General features: G+C 36.2%; 3 protein-coding genes and 6 non-coding genes across 9 annotated transcripts; 2 read left to right on the top strand and 7 right to left on the bottom strand.

The window, feature by feature from the left end:
* The first annotated feature begins 164 nt into the window (after positions 1-164).
* On the top strand, positions 165-13,759 carry LOC107878261. Its single transcript, XM_047415323.1, is given in 8 exon segments — positions 165-403; positions 9,942-10,025; positions 10,172-10,276; positions 11,808-11,921; positions 12,029-12,129; positions 13,091-13,153; positions 13,265-13,336; positions 13,493-13,759. Coding segments are annotated over 7 exon segments (627 nt in total). The 5' UTR covers positions 165-403; positions 9,942-9,950; the 3' UTR covers positions 13,590-13,759.
* On the bottom strand, positions 1,750-2,415 carry LOC124885849. Its single transcript, XM_047394099.1, has 2 exons — positions 2,134-2,415; positions 1,750-1,989 (listed from the first exon to the last, which is right to left on the bottom strand). The coding sequence occupies exons 1-2, from the start codon at positions 2,413-2,415 to the stop codon at positions 1,750-1,752; spliced, it is 522 nt and encodes a 173-aa protein (XP_047250055.1).
* LOC124885848 lies at positions 5,889-7,280 on the top strand. Its single transcript, XM_047394098.1, has 3 exons — positions 5,889-6,110; positions 6,465-6,581; positions 7,008-7,280. The coding sequence occupies exons 1-3, from the start codon at positions 5,889-5,891 to the stop codon at positions 7,278-7,280; spliced, it is 612 nt and encodes a 203-aa protein (XP_047250054.1).
* Positions 13,760-15,804: 2,045 nt separating the features above from the next.
* Positions 15,805-15,891, bottom strand: LOC124886309. Its single transcript, XR_007043396.1, has one exon. It is a non-coding gene; the product is annotated as a small nucleolar RNA R11/Z151 (small nucleolar RNA).
* Positions 15,892-16,011: 120 nt separating this feature from the next.
* LOC124886303 lies at positions 16,012-16,112 on the bottom strand. The gene has a single exon (XR_007043390.1). It is a non-coding gene; the product is annotated as a small nucleolar RNA Z157/R69/R10 (small nucleolar RNA).
* Positions 16,113-16,423: 311 nt separating this feature from the next.
* On the bottom strand, positions 16,424-16,552 carry LOC124886322. The gene has a single exon (XR_007043408.1). It is a non-coding gene; the product is annotated as a small nucleolar RNA snoR80 (small nucleolar RNA).
* Positions 16,553-16,727: 175 nt separating this feature from the next.
* LOC124886310 lies at positions 16,728-16,838 on the bottom strand. Its single transcript, XR_007043397.1, has one exon. It is a non-coding gene; the product is annotated as a small nucleolar RNA Z152/R70/R12 (small nucleolar RNA).
* A 69-nt stretch (positions 16,839-16,907) lies between these two features.
* Positions 16,908-16,995, bottom strand: LOC124886308. The gene has a single exon (XR_007043395.1). It is a non-coding gene; the product is annotated as a small nucleolar RNA R11/Z151 (small nucleolar RNA).
* Positions 16,996-17,044: 49 nt separating this feature from the next.
* LOC124886304 lies at positions 17,045-17,149 on the bottom strand. Its single transcript, XR_007043391.1, has one exon. It is a non-coding gene; the product is annotated as a small nucleolar RNA Z157/R69/R10 (small nucleolar RNA).
* Positions 17,150-19,711: the final 2,562 nt, after the last annotated feature.

The raw sequence follows: 19,711 nt of genomic DNA, 5'->3' as shown, positions 1-19,711 counted from the left end.
CAAAGCATTATCCAAACGAAGTGTTAACCACTTTTCTCTTTTCACTGTATCCAAGAAACCTTGACACTCTGGCAAAGTATATCACACTATCCAATCACCTTCAATCGCCACGTGTCGAACGAAATCCCACCCGTCCAACTAAGCCACAACAAATCTCAACCAACAGTCAAAATTCATTTAAACCCAACACTCACCATTCTCAACTCGTCCGAGTCAAACTGATTCTAACTCACTCATCGGCGAACTCCCGCCTTCCCTTCTCAACCGTCATCAACCTCCGCCGTACACCGCCACTTTACGCCGGCGGAAATGGATTCCGATCGGCTTATGGCGTTATGCTCAGGTTGTTTTCTTGGAGTTATGCTCAGGTTGTGTGGCTATACTTACACCTCAGAATTTAAAGGTCAGGATTTCATCTTTGACATATATCTTTATCCTTCACCAGAAAACTTTATTGGAAAAAGTTGCTCGTGGAATGAGCGGAACATGAAATTTCTATATTTTCAGTTTTCTTATACCATATAGAGTAGTTTTATATGTTGTTTGTTTTTCTTCTCGAAATTTTACTAGTTTTCAGTTTTTTCTTTTCTTGGGTGATTAGTTTACCTTTATTAATCACCAAATGTTGCATTACAAACCACAACAGGACTCTAACACAGTCTGTTATCAAAGGGAGCCTCAAAACTAAACTACACTAGGGAGGGGCATAAGGACTTAGCCATTACTAACTGTGTCACTTCAGGTCCCAACATGAGGATCATTAAGCTCTAATTGGGAGAGCAAAGAAGCCCGCCAAAAACTATGAGACTGCAGTAGTGTGCTGATCATTGCCTGAGCTCTGACATTGCAAGTAAAAGCTATTTCTTTTGCAATCCCTTCCATAGTTCTACTTTTCTTCTCATACAGCCTCTGGTTCCTTTCCATCCGTAAAGTATGAATTGCGTCAGTGTACACCATTTGAAATAGTTGAGCCTTCAGTGTCTTACCTTTGGCTCCCACAATGACTCCTGCAATGTGGTTCACCCAATCACTCATTATTAGTGGTTTCATCTTGAGCCAGGTGCAGATCTTAGTCCACAGAGAACAGGCAAAAGGGCACTGGACAAATAAGTGGACTCTTGTTTCCAGGCTAGTATTACAAAAACATAGTTAGTTTCAACATTTACGCCCCATTTCAAGAGTCTTTCCTTCGTGAGGAACCTGTCCTGTAGATACAGCTACTGGGAGAAAACAGCTTTGGGCCTGGCCTCATTCTTGAACATCATAACATTCCATGGTACTCTGTTTGTAACTTCCAGTAGTTCTAGGTATACTTGTTGAATAATACTCTTGCCTGCCTTAAGTGGTTGATGAATTGTTCTACAGATTGCTTGAGCTGCAACAATCTTTCTAATCATCCAACTTGCTTGTTGGGGAAAACCAAGATCTTGGGTTGGTTGGCCTTTGATATAGTTAGTATGCACCCATTTTATCCATAATTTATTTTGCTTGTGTTCTAGGTCCCAGAACCTTTTAGCAAGTGCTGCCTTTCCACAAGTTCATGTTGATCAAATTCATGCCTCTAACACATTTAGGAGTACACAATCTCTCCCAAGCTATCAGGGCCTTCTTAGTAATAGCATTAGATGCAGACCAAATATAGCTTCTACAATGTGCCTCAATAGTTGTCATTATCCAAGTAGGGAGTTGAAACAATTGTGATAAAAAAAAGGCTTGTATACCAACTAACACTGCCTGCACCAGCTGCATCTAATCAATGAGTGGCTGCCATTGCATAAGAGACATCTTCTCAGTTGGCAGAGGTACACCCAAATATCTAAAAGGCATTTCTCCATGAGTAAATTCATGTTGGGCCAAACTTTGATTTCTAACAGCAAATGAGCCCCTCCCCCCCAAAAAAAGAAAAAAGGAACGCAGAACTTTTGTGCAGGTTTTCTTGTAGTCCAGAGGATGCAGAGAACCTATTAAAGACTTGTTGGATAGAAGTAACTGCATCCAAATCACCCTTACCAAAAAGTAGCAGGTTATCTTCAAAGTTAAGATGAGTGATACCAAGCTTAGCACATCTGGGATGGTGTGTTAAACTTGGAGTTCTGTCTAAGTTGTGTGGACTCTTCACTTTCAATGCTATACCCATGTCGGATTCTCCAAAAATACACTACTTTTGGAGAATCCAACATGCACCCGCTGCCATTTTTGAAGACTCCGAGCAACGTAGGTTTCTGTTAGGATATTTAGACCACTACTTAAATATTCCATGGCAAGTAGAAAAAGGGACATAGGATCCCCTTGTTTAAGTCCTTTAGCAGCATCAATAGGAGGTGTTGGTTCACCATTAACAATGATTGAGCATTTAATTGTTTTCACACATTCCATAATCCATCTCAATCTGTTAGAAAACCCCATATTCTCCATTACTTGTTCAAAATAGTTCCATTCAGCTGAGTCATAGGCTTTCTTGAGATCAATTTAATCATGCATCTTGGTGATATGTGTTTCCTAGAGTGCCCTTTGACAAGCTCATGAGCAAGGATCATTTTTTCAACAAGTTGCCTCCCTAAGATGAACCCAACTTGAGCATTGCAAATGATGGAACCAATCACTTTTCAATTATAGACCTATTGTATAGAAGCAACTGCATCCAAATCACCCTTGGCAAAAAGTAGTAGGTAAATCTTCAAAGCTAAGATGAGTTATACCAAGCTTAGCACATTTGGGATGGTGTGTAAAACGTGGAGTTTCTGTTAGGATAGTTAGATCTCTACTCAAATATTCCATGACAAATAGAAAAGGGGGCATAGGATCCCCTTGTCTAAGCCTTTTAGCAGCATCAAAAGGAGGTGTTGGTTCACCATTAACAATGATTTGAGTATTTAACTGTTTTTACACATTCCATAATCCATCTCAGAAATCTTTTAGGAAACCCCGTATTCTCCATTACTTGTTCCAGACAGATTCATTCAACTGAGCCATAGGCTTTCTTGAGATCAATTTTAATTATATATCTTGGTGATGTGTGTTTCCTAGAGTATCCTTTGACAAGGTCATGAGCAAGGATCACATTATCAGCAAGTTGCCTCCCTGGAATGATCCCAGCTTGAGCATTGTAATGATGGAACCAATCACTCTCATAGGCAAGGATCACATTATCAGCAAGTTATAGGGATGGCAATGGTGCGGTGCGGTGCGGGTTTTTTCTAAACCCGCAAATTTTAAAACCGCACCGCATCACCTTTAAACCCGCCCCACTCATACCCGCGCATACCCGCCCCGCCCCGCCCCATGTTTTTATTTTTTTGAAAAGTTCATAACTTCGTTGAAAATCATAATATTTCCGAATCTACAACTAGGAAATAATAACAACTAATTTTTTTTTTATCACTTTTCACTAAGAAAATGTCAAAAAGTATCACGTGTACAAGTAATGATCAAATATCATATTTTTTTTAAAATGAATAGAGATATTAAAAAGGCTATAAAATTACTTACTTGTAGTGTTATACATGTCATTTTAAGAATCATAAAATTTTAAGTAAAGAATACATATAATTTTAGGTATATTCACGAGAATAATACTAATTTTTAGCTTTTTTTAATTTAAAACCGCATATACCCGCAACCTGCACCGCACCATTTAAAAAAAAACTTACTTTAACCCGCCCCGCACTCAACCCGACCCGCGTCGCACCCGCAACCCACCCCGCACCCACACCGCCCCATTGCCATCCCTAGCAAGTTGCCTCCCTGGAATGAACCCAGCTTGAGCATTGCAATGATTGAACCAATCACTTTTTGTAACCTGGCTTCCAGTATCTTAGAGATAATATTGTACATCATTGTCTAATAAGCAATTGGCCTGAAGTCTTTCACAGTAGAGGGGCAATCAAGTTTAGAAACCAGTGTTACTGCAGTACAATTTATAGCTGTATACATCTTTCCAGTGAAGAAGAAAGCTTTGACAGCTTGTACTATGTCATCTTTATGTTGGGCCATGCCTTCTTGAAAAAGAAGGCATTATATCCATCCAGACCAGGTGATTTGTCATCTCCAATAGACCAAAGGCTTGCTTTGATATTTGCTTTTGTAATCACTTCACAAAGAGCAAGTTGTTGGTCATGAGATAACTGTGGACCACTATCCATAATAGTTCTATCATCAGCTGGCAGTACGTGATCAGTGTTTCCCATTAATCCCTTGTACTAGTTTTCAGTTTGATAGACTGGTAGTATGCGTTTGCTACCTTTTGTGTTCTATCGATAATTCAGTTCAATTTTTCGCTTTCTCATTAAAGGATTTGGTTGTCTATCTTTCTTGTGCTTCAAGAACTACTGCTTAGTCATAATTGGGAATCCTTTTTTATTTTTAAATAAAAAGAAAAATTCTGTTAGAAAATTAATCAAGGTCCAAAATATAATTTGCTTGGATGCGAAAATATAAAATATTTTTTTGGTTGAACCTTTTTGTGTACCATAGAATTTCTCGTAAAACCTCCTCTTTAAGTCAAAGCGTTGTCTGGTGGCACTACTAATACTGGAATGGGAGTTGATGAGGAATCTCTTCACACATTGTAATCGCACGCTCTTCCTGGAATCTGAAATTGATCTAATCGCCTAATGTGTTAGGCTTTGATACCAAATTGTTAAGATTTAGGAAGGGTCAAGTCGCAGGATGATGAACAGAAAAATCTAAATCAATTGATTTCGACTTTCCGTTGCCTTTGTTTGAATTCCTAGATTGACCTATTTTGTAGATAAATTCAGCTCATTAAAGGTAAGGCTGAAACCTTAGAGTTCAATGGAAGAGAGAACTCCGATCTCTTCAGCTCGTTAAAGGAAGAGCGAACTCCGATCTCTTCGGGAAGAGAGAACCCCAATCTCTTGCTTTTTGCTGAAATTTGACTCATTGATTTATTATTCAAAAACCCCTTTAAACAGGAGTCATGTTACATCAATAGTCTAATCTCTATGAAAGTAGAAAACATAAAACCCTATTTTAGAAAGTCTAATCCTTATGAAAGTAGGAAACATAAAACCCTATTCTAGAAAGTCTAACCCTTCTGAAAGTAGGAAACATAAAACCCTAATCCTAATCCTTATGAAACTGAGACACTTAAATCGTATTATAAAATAATAAAGAAAGCTACTTAAAATATAATTTAATACTTAATTAATCGAGTTCCATGCATCCATAACATTTGTATTTTAAGGTGTTAACCTAATAGGTACTCAGAATAGGAGAAAGGTTTTGAAGAAAGAGGAGACCTGTTGTGAGTCAGTGAAGATTCTTAAGAAGAGGAGGACTAATATTGCGTGTGTTCAGGAGACTAGGTGGGTAGGATTTAAGGCTAGGGATGTGGATGGATACAAGTTGTGGTACTCAGTGAGTGAGAGGCGTCGAAATGGAGTGGGCATCTTAGTGGATGAGGAGCTTAGAGGTCAGGTAGTGGAGGTTAAGAGTGTCAGTGATAGGTTGATGAAGGTGTTTATGCGTCGCATGTGGGCTTGGAAGAAGAGGTGAAAGCGAGATTTTGGGATGATTTGGACGAGGTAGTGAGAAGCGTGCCTAGATCGGAGAAGATTGTCATAGCATGAGACTTTAATGGGCACATTGGGGTCTTACCGGGAGGCTATAATGATGTGCATGGAGGTTTTGGTTTTGGTGATAGAAATGGTGAGGGAGCTGCTCTGTTGGATTTTGCGAGGGCCTTTGGACTGGTGGTAGTGGATTCGAGCTTTCCAAAGAAGGAGGATCACCTGATTACCTTTCGAAGCGCGATAGCCAAGACTCAGATTGACTTTCTGCCCCTTAGGAAGGGGGATAAGGTTTTATGTAAGGACTGTAAAGTCATTTCGAGTGAGCATCTTTCGACCCAGCACAGGCTTTTAGTGATGGACTTGTCTATCAAGAAGAGCAAGAAGAGAAGGGCCGGGGAGGGTCGACCTAGAATTAAGTGGGGTGGCTTGACTCCAGTTAGTGCACTGGAGATAGGGGAAAAGGTGGCGGGAATGGGGGTGTGGGAGTGCAGGGGGGATGTGGATGTTATGTGGGATAGGGCTGCCAGCTGCATCACGGAGACTGCTAGAGAAGTGTTGGGTGTTTCAAGGGGGCGGGTAGGACGTCATAAGGGGGACTGGTGGTGGAATGAAGAAGTGAAGAAGAAAGTGGAGATTAAGAATGGGGTGTATGTTAAGTTGATTTAGAGTAAAGATGAAGAGGAGAAACGGGTGAATAGAGAGGTTTACAAAGTAGCAAGGAAGGAGGCTAAGTTAGCAGTTACGACTGCTAAGTCAGCAGCGTTTTAGAGCTTGCATGCGGGGTTAGAGGAGAAAGGCAAGGAAAAGAGGTTGTATAGGCTTGCTAAGGTTAGGAAGCGGAAGGGCTGCGACCTCGATCAAGTGAAGTGCATTAAGGGGGAGGATGGTAGTGTTTTGGTGGAGGATGTCCACATTAAGAAGAAATGGCAGGAGTACTTTCATAGATTTTTGAACGAGGAGGGGGACAGAGGTATTGAGTTATGGGAGCTGGAGCACTCGGAGGAGAACCGTGATTTCAGTTACTGTAGGCGTTTTAAGGTTAAGAAGGTCAGAGAGGCTATTTGTAGGATGCGGAGTGGTAGGGCGACGGGGCCTGACGAGATATGGTGGATTTTTGGAAGTATGCTGGTGGGGCAGGTTTAAGGTGGTTGATTGATTTGTTTAACGGCATTTTCAAGACTGCGAGAATGCCTGATGCTTGGAGATGGAGTACGATGATTCTGTTATATAAAAACAAGGGTGACATTCAGAATTGCAACGACTATAAGGGTATTAAGCTGTTGAGTCATACTATGAAGATTTGGGAGAGTGGTTGAGCGGAGATTGAAGAGAGTCTTGTCCATTTCGGAGAATCAGTTTGGATTTATGCTTGGTCGCTCAACGATAGAGGCAATCCACCTGGTGAGGAGATTGGTGGAGCAGTATAGAGAAAGTAAGAGGGATTTACACATGGTGTTTATCGACCTGGAAAAGGCGTATGATAAAGTCTCGAGAGAGGTTCTGTGGAGATGCTTGGAGGTGAGAGGGATTCTAGTAGCGTACATCAGAGCTATTAAGTATATGTACGATGGAGGGAAGACCCGGGTGAGGACGGCGAGAGGAGACTCTGAGCATTTTCCGGTCAAGACAGGGTTGCATCAGGGATCGACTCTTATTCCGTTCCTATTTGCGTTGGTGATAGACGTGTTGACCCGGGTGCTGATTGATGAGACGCGCGCGCGCGCGGGGGTGGGGGTGGGGGTGTGAATGACAAATTGGAAGTTTGGAGGCAAACCCTTGAGTCTAAGGGGTTCAGGTTGAGTAGGTCCAAGACGGAGTATTTGGAATGCAAGTTTAGTGACTTGAGGCAGGAGGACGAAGTGGTGGTGATGTTGGACTCCCAGGAGGTTTGTAAGAGGGATATTTTTAAGTATCTTGGGTCTATGATTTAGGGGAATGGTGAGATTGATGAGGATGTCTCTAAACGTATTGGAGCAGGTTGGATTGTAAGAGGGATATTTTTAAGTATCTTGGATCTATGATTCAGAGGAATGGTGATATTGATGAGGATGTCTCTAAACGTATTGGAGCAGGTTGGATGAAGTGGAGGCTCGCCTCGGGAATGTTATGTGATAAGAAGGTGTCCTTTAAGCTTAAAGGCAAATTCTATAGAGTGACAGTCCGTCCGGTCATGTTGTATGGAGTAAAGTGTTAGCCAGTCAAGCACTCCCACATCCAAAAATTGAAGGTGGCGGAAATGAGAATGTTGTGTTGGATGTGTGGGCTTACTAGAGGGGACAGTGTTAGGAATGAGATTATCGGGGAGAAGGTGGGAGTGGCTTCGGTAGAGGACAAGATGCGGGAAGAAAGGCTGAGATGGTTTGGGCATGTGATGAGGAGGGGCGCGGATGCCCCAGTTCGTAGGTGTGAAATGCTATTTTTGGATGGCTTCAGGAGGGGTAGAGGTAGGCCGAAAAAATACTGGATGGAGGTGATTAGACATGACATGGAACAACTTCAACTTACTGAGGACATGACCCTAGATAGGAAGGTGTGGAGGGTGCGGATAAGGGTAGAAGACTAGTGTGAGTGTGTGGGTTGTAGCAAGCAGTCAAGAAAGATCTTGTGTAGCCGGGTTAGTAATCTTAGGGCTATGTACATAGGTGTCTTTGGTATGTGAGTGTATGTTACTACTAGGTGGGTGTCCTATTTCTTATTTCTTAATTCCTTATTTCTGTTATGTCATCCATCCCCTTATTTACTATTCTTTATCTTGAGCCGGGGGTCTATCGGAAACAGCCTCTCTACTTCTTCGGAGGTAGCGATATGGACTGCGTACATCTTACCTCCCCAGACCCCACTTTGTGGGAATACATTGGGTTTGTTGTTGTTGTTGAAGTATACAGCACAGTCTGGGTCTTGCACCACCTTTGTTTGTTGTGGTTCACTGGTTTGGGTGATGCTGAGAATGATGAAAGACAATTAGTTTGAGATGGCCTGAAATTAGCAAGGAGAAGACGTTATCATATTTTTCACAGATTATTTGTTTTCATGTATTTTTTTCGGGTGTAAAGTGAGGATACTAGTGGATCTTGATTTGATAGTTATGGTTGAGACAATCAGCTGTATGCAGTATTTTTTTTTCATCACAGTGATGGCTGGGCCAAGGTGTGCACACCTCGACTATTCCACTGGTACCCACGACCTCCCACCTGCACAACTACTAGCTACTGGGTATCTCTGCCCACAATTTCTCAAGCAGACGGGAAAAAATCTCCTTGTATTTTTTGTCTCTTGTAGGATGATATGTAGTACCTTTGATGCAACTTTGGTGTTTTATTGAGTAGCTGAACTTGATTTATCAAAATAATAAAGCAACTCTCTTAATGTCCTCTTTAAGCATTAAAGAAGTGGAATAAGTCAAGTTTAACATGTCCTATTTATTTTTGGATTTGGATTAAGTTGGTTATGCCCCACCATAAGAATAACAGGGAACTTGGATCAGTAATCCAAAAGCCCACAACAAGTTCTTCTGTTCAAGTGGTGGTGTTGATGGAGATATACAAAGGAAGAATGTTATGGAGTAAAGTGCTACAAACAAAATAGGATCTTAATATTCATGGTGCACAAAGCCAGTATCATGTTCCTACAGGGTAAGTGTGTAGAAACAAAATTAATCTGTGGCAAAATAGAGAACTTTAGGGTGAGCTCCTGTAAAACTCATTTTATAGCTGGGGTGCACTAAGATTTGTGGATGGGACAGAGATATATAAAGGATCAATTCCATGGTTTACGTAAATAAAGTGATAGAAATACTGCATAGAATAAGAGGTCCTATCAGTGAAATATACTATAGTTGAATAAAGCTAAGAATTATTTATGTAAATGCCAGTAGACATCGAAAGGAATATCATCCTCTGGGCACTAACGTCGAGGACAATTTCTTTTCTTTCAAATTCTTATATGGTACGACTCTTATCCTGGGATTGCAAAATATGAATCCCTCTGGAATGATATAGTCCTTTATAGTTATATGGGATCAGCATAAAAGAAAGCTTAGGAAAGGTAATGCTGCCGTACCTTTAGGCATCAAGGATACAATGAGACCAGTCGCTCCATTCCTCCTAATTTAGCCTTGTTTCCCAAACCGCTGTGCTGTCCGTGATATTGCTGGTCTTCATCTTTCACTCTTTTTTATTTCGAAAGGAAGAGGATCCCAGGAAATTTATTCGAACCTAATTCTTCCTACATTTTCTAGTCCAATCAACGGCCTCTTACTAGGTGATTCTGAAGAGTTTTGGATCCTTTTTTATTCGTTTCTTTCTTTACTGTTCAAATAAGTAGTTTTTTGTGAAGTGTATATGCACTTGGTATGAGAAAGAAAGGATGTAAACAAGATTTACCTTATAATACTCCTAACTGTGCCAGGTACCAACTATGGGGGAAATGATGGACTTGTGGAAGAAAAATCAAAATACATTTGGGATGATCTATAGCTGGTTTCTTGCTAAGGTGTCATTAGCCTTTACATGTGTTATACCTTGTTTTGATAGTCTACTTTATTTCCTAAAGTATAGTGCCTTCATCTTTATTCCGCTCTCTTCTTTCTCCTTTTTGGTGGCATATGGATCGTTAGTTGGATTTTCTTCATGTTTTAGGTTGCTAACAAGCTTGAGGTTGTACCTGGGGCTGAGTTTCGTGTGGCCTATGAAGAAGCAATGAAGTATGGGGGAAGGGTGATACTTGGTGACCGACCTGTGCAAGTAAGATGCTTTGGATAATTCGAACATTTGAAGATACCCAGTTAAATTTCTGGTTCATTATGACGTCTTAAGTTTGTCAAGTGTATAGCATACTCTGATTGACAAATGATTATATATCAAAACTTAAAACATATCCATACTGATGGTGATAATAACATTATTTTTTTGAGTGAATGTCAGTGAATTGCTCCTTTATGTCTCCTGTCTCTTGCCGTGGATAATACAACTGCAAAACAAGTAATTTAGTCTCATATAATAATTTGTTTTTTTGTACTAGATTGATTAACTGCAAAAGATGATCTAAATAAAGAGGTTTTTGCGTTTATCGGAAGAATGTAGAGTGGGCTTTTGTTGGCATTGTTGTTTCATTGGAAATTTATTAATTTCGGGGGATTGCAGGTACAGCAGCCTAGCAAATGCTTCTTGATGTTTAGGAAATCTACGGATCTATCCCAAAATAACTTTATTTATTGATTCCAAGCAGTGTGTGTTTAGGAGATCTTACGGATCTATCCCAATAACTTTATTTATTGATTCCAAGCAGTGTGGTATCTTTAGCCTGTATTAACTCTCCGTTGGGTCTTAGTTATTCTGCCTTTTATCATTAACTTTGCTAGTACTCAATGCCCGTAACCCGATACCCAACTAATAGTACTTTTTTGTCTTCAAATATCAAATTTCTCCTTTTAATTGAAAAAGAAAAAGGAAGCTACTCCATCCGCCGCACCATTGTTGTCCTTATCGATGCCTACGCATCTGAAAAATTTAATTGGAAATAATTGTAGGTAATTATTAGTTTCATATATTTTGAGATGCATAAATTGAAGTCTAATATTAGACTTGAAGTTCTTCAAATTAAAATCAATGAATAGGATTAATGGAATGGGAGCTGTGATGAGATACATAAAGCTTCTTGATACTTTCGTCCTTTTACAGGACTACAATTATTTTGTCTGTTTTGTCGAGTTTAATGGAATGGGAGCTGTGATAAGATATATAAAACTTCTTGATACTTTAATCCTTTTTCAGGACTACAATTATTTTGTCTGTTTTGTTGAGTTTCGCAAGTAGGGAAAAAACATATTTGTGTTACCTTCTCAATGTCTTTGTTTTCTTGTAATGTGGAACCGCTTTTTCATATCTTATTTTAGGATAAGTTACTCTAATCAACCATGTAATACGACTCGATTATAAACACACAGAGTGTATTTAAAATCAAACCGTCCACTCCCTTTATACTATTGAAATCCTACACAATTATTAGCATGAATAATATTCCTGTTTAGGTTGTTATATTTTTAGTTTTAGAAACACTATGTACGTTCGTAACTAAGCCTACTAAAATATCATTTCTTGAGGAGAAACTATAATTACAAGAAAAGTTCATACATATTGAATTTTAAGGAATTTAAGCAGATGAATATCACACTGGAAGTATTGTTGTTGTTCGTATCTGTCAAACCCCACTTGCGGAATTTCACTGGTATGCTGTTGGTTTTAACCTTTCAAATGTTACCAATCTTTTGAACAGATAACATTGCGAAGAACATGGGCAAAAATGCCGCTTTAGCACAAAACAAAATTCTTGTTCTCCTTGTTATTCCAAGCAGTATTTTTACCAAAGCCGGAAGATCTCAACAAGATGGTAGGGTTCCTTGCATAATATTCCTTGGTGTTGCCTCTCTCTGCATATTGGATTTTGAAGCATATCGGATGTTACTTACACTGTATTGAACTTCTGTTGTTGAGCAGCTGAAGGAGATGGATGATGTCGACATGTTGACTCTTGTAGTTCAGGAAATGAGCAAGAACTTCCCCACTCTTTGGACTAAACTAGTTCATGAACGAGATCTGTAAGCGCCTTTGACTTACATACAACCCACTGTGCTTGTGATTAAAATTCTCTTCTTGCCCTACCTCTCTGCGCCACTCCATCTTCCTTTGTCGGTATGGTCAAAATCTGATATGCTGCCTGCCTTAGTTTTATTCAATATTTTGTTTCTTTTAGTGGCTTGTATCTGAAACCAGACACTTGTCATTAAGTCCTGACCTGTGTTGCATCAGATTTAGATAGCTTGTTGCATGTAAGCCCTTCAAAATATCTGATTAGTTACTTCACAAAAAGTATGTTGTGTCTAGCTATCTGTACGTGTAGTTTGGCACTAATAGAATCTGCAACGTGTTTGGAGGTTAATAATATATGTATGAGGGTACATTTTATTATAGGCTTTTGGGAAATTTAGTTTCACATATATTGGTTTAGCCGCTTTTGTAAAGGTCGACGGGAAAAGAAAGTATAAAAATAGGAGTAAAAGGTACCTTGATATGTGGCACTCAACGGTCAACAAGTGTGAGAGGTATCAAAGTATGCTCTATTTTGCACTGGTGCTTTTTAAATTTTCTGATGACAATGTGTAGGTTTAATCGTCAATAATTGCATATCATATCATTTGTTCACTTCTAGTTTTCCTAATTAAAAGTAAGCATTTTATAGTACTTCCTCAGGCTTAAGTAGAATTTCCGTTTTGGTGGCAAGAAAAACTCAAGAAGGTAGAGTATAAATTAGCGTGAGAAAGCATGCTAAGTTAGTCAACTGAATTAACACGCTGATCAATCAAAATGTTGATGTTAAGTGTGAGCAATGTTGAGTCAATAATTTGTCAAGTGGAAAGATAAGACTTCTTGTATCAAAAATTTAATCACATAATGTTGGATTGTAGGTTCTGGGGGTGAGACAGTCTAGTATTATATGAACTATTTCACTATGCCTTTGTTGTGACTTCCGCTAACAAGACTCTGTTTTTAGCTCATCAGTTTGTTTTTATTGCATCAATGCACTAGTATTCAACTGCGTGAGTTTTTGCAATTGCAAATAAGGTAACGTTCTCAACTGTTCATATGCTTTGAATATTATTGTTTGTCTTGTCAAATACGGAGGACTTGTGGTAATTTTGGTCTTCCTGGCATTTAAGTTCAAAATCTTTGTAGGATGACAATGAATCAGACATTGGGAAGGGTCACCTGCCCGGAATCAAGAATTACTGGAAACAACCCATTGAGGTGATAAAAGTTGCTGAAAGTGTAGTTAGAACTGATGCTTCCTCCTGTCGGAGCATGTGGAAACAGTTTTTTGGCTTCCCTATTTAGTTTCACAAGCTGTATTTGAACCTCTTATCTATTTATTGACAATTCCTTGTTTATAATTCGTTGCCACAGGTTAAGGAGCTACTCACAATTCCTTCACAGAAACGTGCCATTTCCATCACGAGAATCTTGTCAACACTTGGAGTTGCAGTGGCCGGGGTGGCCATAGTATCTGGCATGTATACTTCAATCAAGAAATAACATCAGCTGATCAGATTCAATCGTCCTTTCTTTCATGTATTTTAGAGAGCTCATACAAGTTTGTTACGTTTAGGTGCTTGAGGTCACACATTCAACTCAGATCTGTCCTGCTGCCGGAAATGGGAAATAATTGTTTTTTGCAAAATATTTATCGCTAAATATTTGCTCAGTTTAGCGATAAATATTTTAATGCTTCCTCCGTGTAAAAAAAATTTTACTTTTCCTTTTTGTCCATTTAAAAAATACTACTATTTTAAATTTTAAAGAATATTTTAATTTCAAATTTTCACATGACATATTTAAAATCATAAAAACATATTTTGATACATTTGACAATATTAATTTAATACAGCAAAATTCAAAAGTCTCATGCAGAGAGTGACATTGCAAGCTTCCTTGAATAACATTCTGACCAGACTTCGGTATACAATGCCCTCATTCTTTTATTTTCTTAAATTTCATATCAAGTTAAAATAAATTAAAAAGAAAATTTTATTTTATACAATTCAGAACATAATATTTTGAGTGTATCACTATAATAGGTTTAAAGTCATCGATAGACCCTTAAATTTATTTTGAAAATTCATTTATACCTCTCAACTAGCTTGTACTTATCAAATCCCTAAACCCCTCAAATTGGGCATTTTTTTCCCTATCAGCTTGATGGGACAAAAATGGTGAATTAAAAAGTGACACTTGGCATTGAGGATTTAAATTATTAAAAAATAATTATAAAATTATATAAAAAATAAAAATAAAATTATTAAAAAAAATGAAAATAAAAAATGACATTAAAGATTCAAATTATTAAAAATAATTATAAAATTATTTAAAAAATAAAAATAAAAAATTGATTATTAATGGAGAAAAAGGTGGTTTTTTTTTATAATTTTACTACAAAAAAGGTGATTTTTATTATAAAAAACTTCAAGGAATGAAAAAAAAAATGAATTTTGTTGGAATTTTTCAAGAAATGGAAATAATTATGGTGGATTAAAAATAATTTGTTCATGTAAAACGCAGGGATGCAGTGATGAAGACGCAAGGGTGGGGTGGTGTTGAAGACGCAAGCAGTGGGATGAGGGTGTTGTGTTGTGAAGAAGATGACAAAGGAGGTGGGGTGCTTTTTTAAAAAAAAATTAAGAAATTATAATAATTAAAAATAATATTAATAAAATAATTTAAATATAAATTTTTTATTAATATTTTTTAGGGCCCTATTTCTATTCGTAATTAAGTAAAAAAAATATTCCTCTTGAACTTGCATTGCACACGATGTGCTATGTAGACAAAAAATGCCCAATTAGTTCAAAATTTGAGAGGCTTTAAGGCCTGATAGGTAAAACTTTAATTGAAGGATGTAAGTAAATTTTCAAAACAAATTTGTAGACTGACAATGACTTACATGACAATTGAGCATGCCATAGTGAAACGTATTATAATGATGATTCATATATTCCTTTTTTCTAAAATTGTCCTTGAATATGAGTCGTCCTCAAAATTAAAAGGCAATTCTATACTTATTAACAAGCTGTTCCTCAAAAAGATTTTTGTTTTGGTAGAGATATGATAAAAAACTGTTCATTTTTCAGATAGATATTAAAAATTTTCCTGACGTATTTGGGAACAAAGCTATTGTACTTTTGTATGTGTTCTATTAAGAACTTATATACTAAGCTTTTGGTAAAAAGAAATCTTTTGGAAACAAACAACAACAACAACAAACCAGTATGGAGGGTAAAACGTACGCAGTCCATACCACTACCCGAAGGAGCAGAGAGGCTCCTTTGGAAACAAAGTGTTGGATAATTTTACTGTACCAACCCAATCTGCAGAACTTGAGAAAGGAATATTTCAAGTGTTGCTTCCTTTGGAAAAAGCTTCCAGCAATGTACTAATTTCTAGTGAGAGTGGATCTTTACTTTTGTGATCTGTGCTCTTGGCAGGTGGTCTTAAACTCTATTGAAACCAATGGAATACTGTCAGGCAAGGAATGGAAAGTGGTCTCCCTGGACTGGGACTGCAAGTACATGCTAGCCTAGTTTCCATGATAATACGACACAGGTAAAACAAGCCCATAGATCAAGAGGAACTGATTATCCCTCAAAATTGGCAATAGACGCACATTATTCTATTAACGTCTTTTTACAAGAAACAAAGTTCAAAACCATTAGCAACTTTAAGGACCTCAGTGTGTGTAACAAACAGATCATTGATAATTAAATGTCACTGAAATCCGCTAAGATAATTATATGTATCATCATAAGCCATATACTTCAACACAAATCAAATAGGCGCAAACAAAAAAAGTACCAAATCATTGAAATTACAACAAAAATCATTCAAAAACTACAAATTTGGAAAGGGGGGGGGGGGGGGGGGGGCAGAAAAAGTGTGCTCAGACAGCCAAGGGTTTGTCTTCAAACAATTGGGGGTTCTAATCCCCAGTCAGAAACTCTAGTCCACAAAATTGCTTCCTCATCACACACTTCCATAAAAACAATAGATAAAATTAGTGCTTCCATTTTGTAACTATTTAAAATAGTAGCAAGATTGAAGAATCTAGGTCAAGTTTACTGTAATGAAAGATTGAATAAAATTAAGGGCTGTTTGTTATGGTAATAGGATAGACAAAAGTATACCATGGATTGGGATATCTTCCAAAATTAGTTATACCATCATGTATATCAAATAACTAATCCCAATTTTATCTAATCTCCAACCCATACCAAAACAACTACAGTATAATTTGAGGAAAAGCATGAAACTTAGGATAAAACTAATTCAAGACGATACAGAAGAAAATGTGCGTGGCGTTTCCAGGATAATATGGCACTAGTAAACAAATCCATTTATCAGGATATAACCACTCACTCAGTTTCGCGTCTGAGCCATTATGCCAAGAGGAACTAATTATCCCCCAGAATTGGTAATAGACGCACAAAATTCTTCTACTAAATCTACCAAACAAACATAATTTCAAAAACCTGTTACTATTAAAGCTTAACAATCCTGAAATAACTAATCCTGAATAATCCTAAGATAACTTCTTTCCCAACAAAACGAAAACTAATAGGAATATCTTTTCAATGATTGAGAAATAAGTAATGCTCAGTGGAAGGAGAAGTCGTTAATTAATAGGCTCACGGAGAAGGCTATTTAAACCTTGTTCCACTGCCCTAATACACCCTATGGTGCTTAACCTCATCACAGCATACTTTTCCATCAATCATTAAATTCAAAAAAAATATAAGAAAAATAAAATTCACAAAAATAAATTAATAAAAGGCCTCAGTGTGTGTAACAAACAGATCATAGATAATTAAATCTCACTGAAATCCGCTAAGATAATTATAATTTATCATCATAAGCCAAATCTAAATCAAATAAGAAAAATCATTCAAATTATAAGCAAATAAGAAAGAGTGTGCTCAGACAGCCAAGGGTTTTGTCTTCAACCAAATTGGGGGGTCTAATCCCCAGATCAGAAACTCTAGTCCACAAATATTGCTTCCTCATCACACACATATTTAACCAAAAATAACACAATAATATAAACCAAAGCAGAGAAAATAAACAAGCTGAAAAAATCAAACTAAGTAACAAATGAACAATTACAAATAGTAGCAGAAGAAGCCGATGGAGATTGTTGAGGAGATGAGATGTATATATATAGGAGGAATGTGGTATTTGAGGCAGCTAGGGTTTTGGGGGGAATTCATCATGGGCCTATATATCAATATGAGCCTTGATTGGAGTTTGGGTCACCAGTTAGTAGTTGGGTCAATTGAAGAGGTCTAGATTTTTTCACGCTGCTTAATAAATTGAAAAAATGAAAAAAAACAACGTATATAACAATTATTAAATAGAAAATTACAGCTTATAGCATAACTTTCTTGTAGCAAATCTTATAAAAAAATAAAAAATAATTTTTTTTTCCTTTTAATTAGAAAAAAAATATCAATTATATATATGAAAAAAAGATACTTATATCCCAAAAATAGGGATGTCAGTTATTGTTAGATATCTCCATCACCTTAAATATCTCAATAAACTGTTTTCATATAATTAATTAACATCTTAAACGTATTTACCATAAACGTATTTCTATTCTCATCTTACGAAATTTCAATTTCTATCAAATTTTTGTTTATTCTTCTTAAACAACTTCAGTTATATGTTTGAAGTTGATCAAACTAATGAATGGTGAAAGGGTACATTCACTTCTTGTTATGTATGGAGGAGGCTGGAATGTTAACGGTATGTTAATTGTTAAGGTCGTTTTGCAGAAAAAAAAAGTGTGGCCGTTTAACTGTTGAAATTGATTGGTGTTCATGGTATGTTAATTGTTAACATTCATAGGATAAAAATTTGGGATTAAACTGGCACACATACAAATTTCATACAAATTCATACAAATCATCAAAAAGTGCATTTTATAATCATTCAAATTTCATACATTTTCGGGATTAAACTACACTTTAAGGCTATTGCATCTTCAAAAAATGCCCGAACGGCGAATTTTTAAACCTTTCAAAGTGCTCCTTTTTCCATCTTAACATAAGATCATCGAAAACATCAACCTTAATATACGATGCCCAATGACTATATGTTTTTTGCTACTACATACATTTACAAATACAAAAATAAAAACGTAAAAATACAACAATATTTAGCTTTTGATAGTTGGAAGACGATCTATTGAATGTTGCAACAAACATATAGTTTAGGTAGTAACATAATGTATCAAGGAAATGTATGTTGTTACATACTGTATCAAGGAAATCTTCAAATCTTTTGGAAACACACTCAAATAAAAAAAACATACAATTTGTATAAATAATTTATACAGATTTTGAACTAAAAAAATCAACAATCAAATATTTTTTACACACACAAGAATAACTATTATTATGAAACAAAAATTGTACATGAATTGATAATTTAAAGAATCTGTAAAAACAATATGCAAATATCAGTTTTGTGTTTTTTCGGAAAGAAGATGCTTATTATCTGAAATCCACTTTTTTTCAATGAAGAAGATGAATATTATATGAAACCCACTTTTTTTCTCAATCTTATATTTTCAAGGGAAGAGCATGAATATTATCTGAGTAAGTTAATGGAGAAACAATTTTCAATAAAGTTTTGAAAGGCTGAGTATTTGAATGGAGAGAGAGAGAGAGCGAGAGAGAGAGAGAGAGAGAGAGGTGATTTAGATACTTTTTTGGAACATTAATTTGATTTACACGTAATCTTCTTTCAATAAAGTTATCTGATAAAAGTGTGCAATCTTTTAAGTAAAAAATAATATATATTTACCATAATTATCAATACACAATTTAAGGGGATATCGATTACAATCCTATAAATATGGAACTGATTTTAAATTATATAATTAAAAACAAATTTTGAAAATACAATTAAAATAATATATCTTTTAATATGTTGCTATAACTTGTAACTAAATTGCTATTAATGCAATTATCTAAAAGTGTTGCTAAAATTTGTTATTTTAGATCTAATAATACTATAGGGGATAATTTTCTCTTGAAAAAATTAACATAAATACATATCTTAATTAATCAAATTTCGACTCTTATAAAATAATTATAAAAATTTCAACTAATTATGTATCTTTATTGAATATATCGAAGAACTAATTATGTATCTTTATAATAAAAAAATGTATCTTCATTAGATATATTATGTATCTCGACAAATTCAAAATTAAAAAAATAAATCGGGAGCTAATTATGTATCTTTACAAAGAAAAAAATGTATTTTCATTGAATGTATCGGGAGCTAGTTATGTATCTCGATAGATTCAAAATTAACATTTTCAGTGACTATGCAAAATATCGAATTTTCTGCATTTAAGCTCTAAACTATTGAAATTTTTGTTGTTTTTACTAATAAATTTTGTTCATAATACAATCATTCTAGTTCTTGCCTATGAGATAAATATGTACAATTGATTAAAAGGTTTCGCCTTATAGACAAAAGTTAGAATTTTAATACGTTTTCCATAAGACTGACTTTCATGACATTTCAAACTACAATTAAACAGAAATTTTGCTTAGACAAACA

This window comes from Capsicum annuum, chromosome 7 (assembly GCF_002878395.1).
Source record: "Capsicum annuum cultivar UCD-10X-F1 chromosome 7, UCD10Xv1.1, whole genome shotgun sequence".
Lineage (NCBI taxonomy): Eukaryota > Viridiplantae > Streptophyta > Magnoliopsida > Solanales > Solanaceae > Capsicum > Capsicum annuum.
The sequence above is the reverse complement of the archived record's forward strand: the minus strand, read 5'-3'. Positions and strand labels throughout refer to the sequence as shown.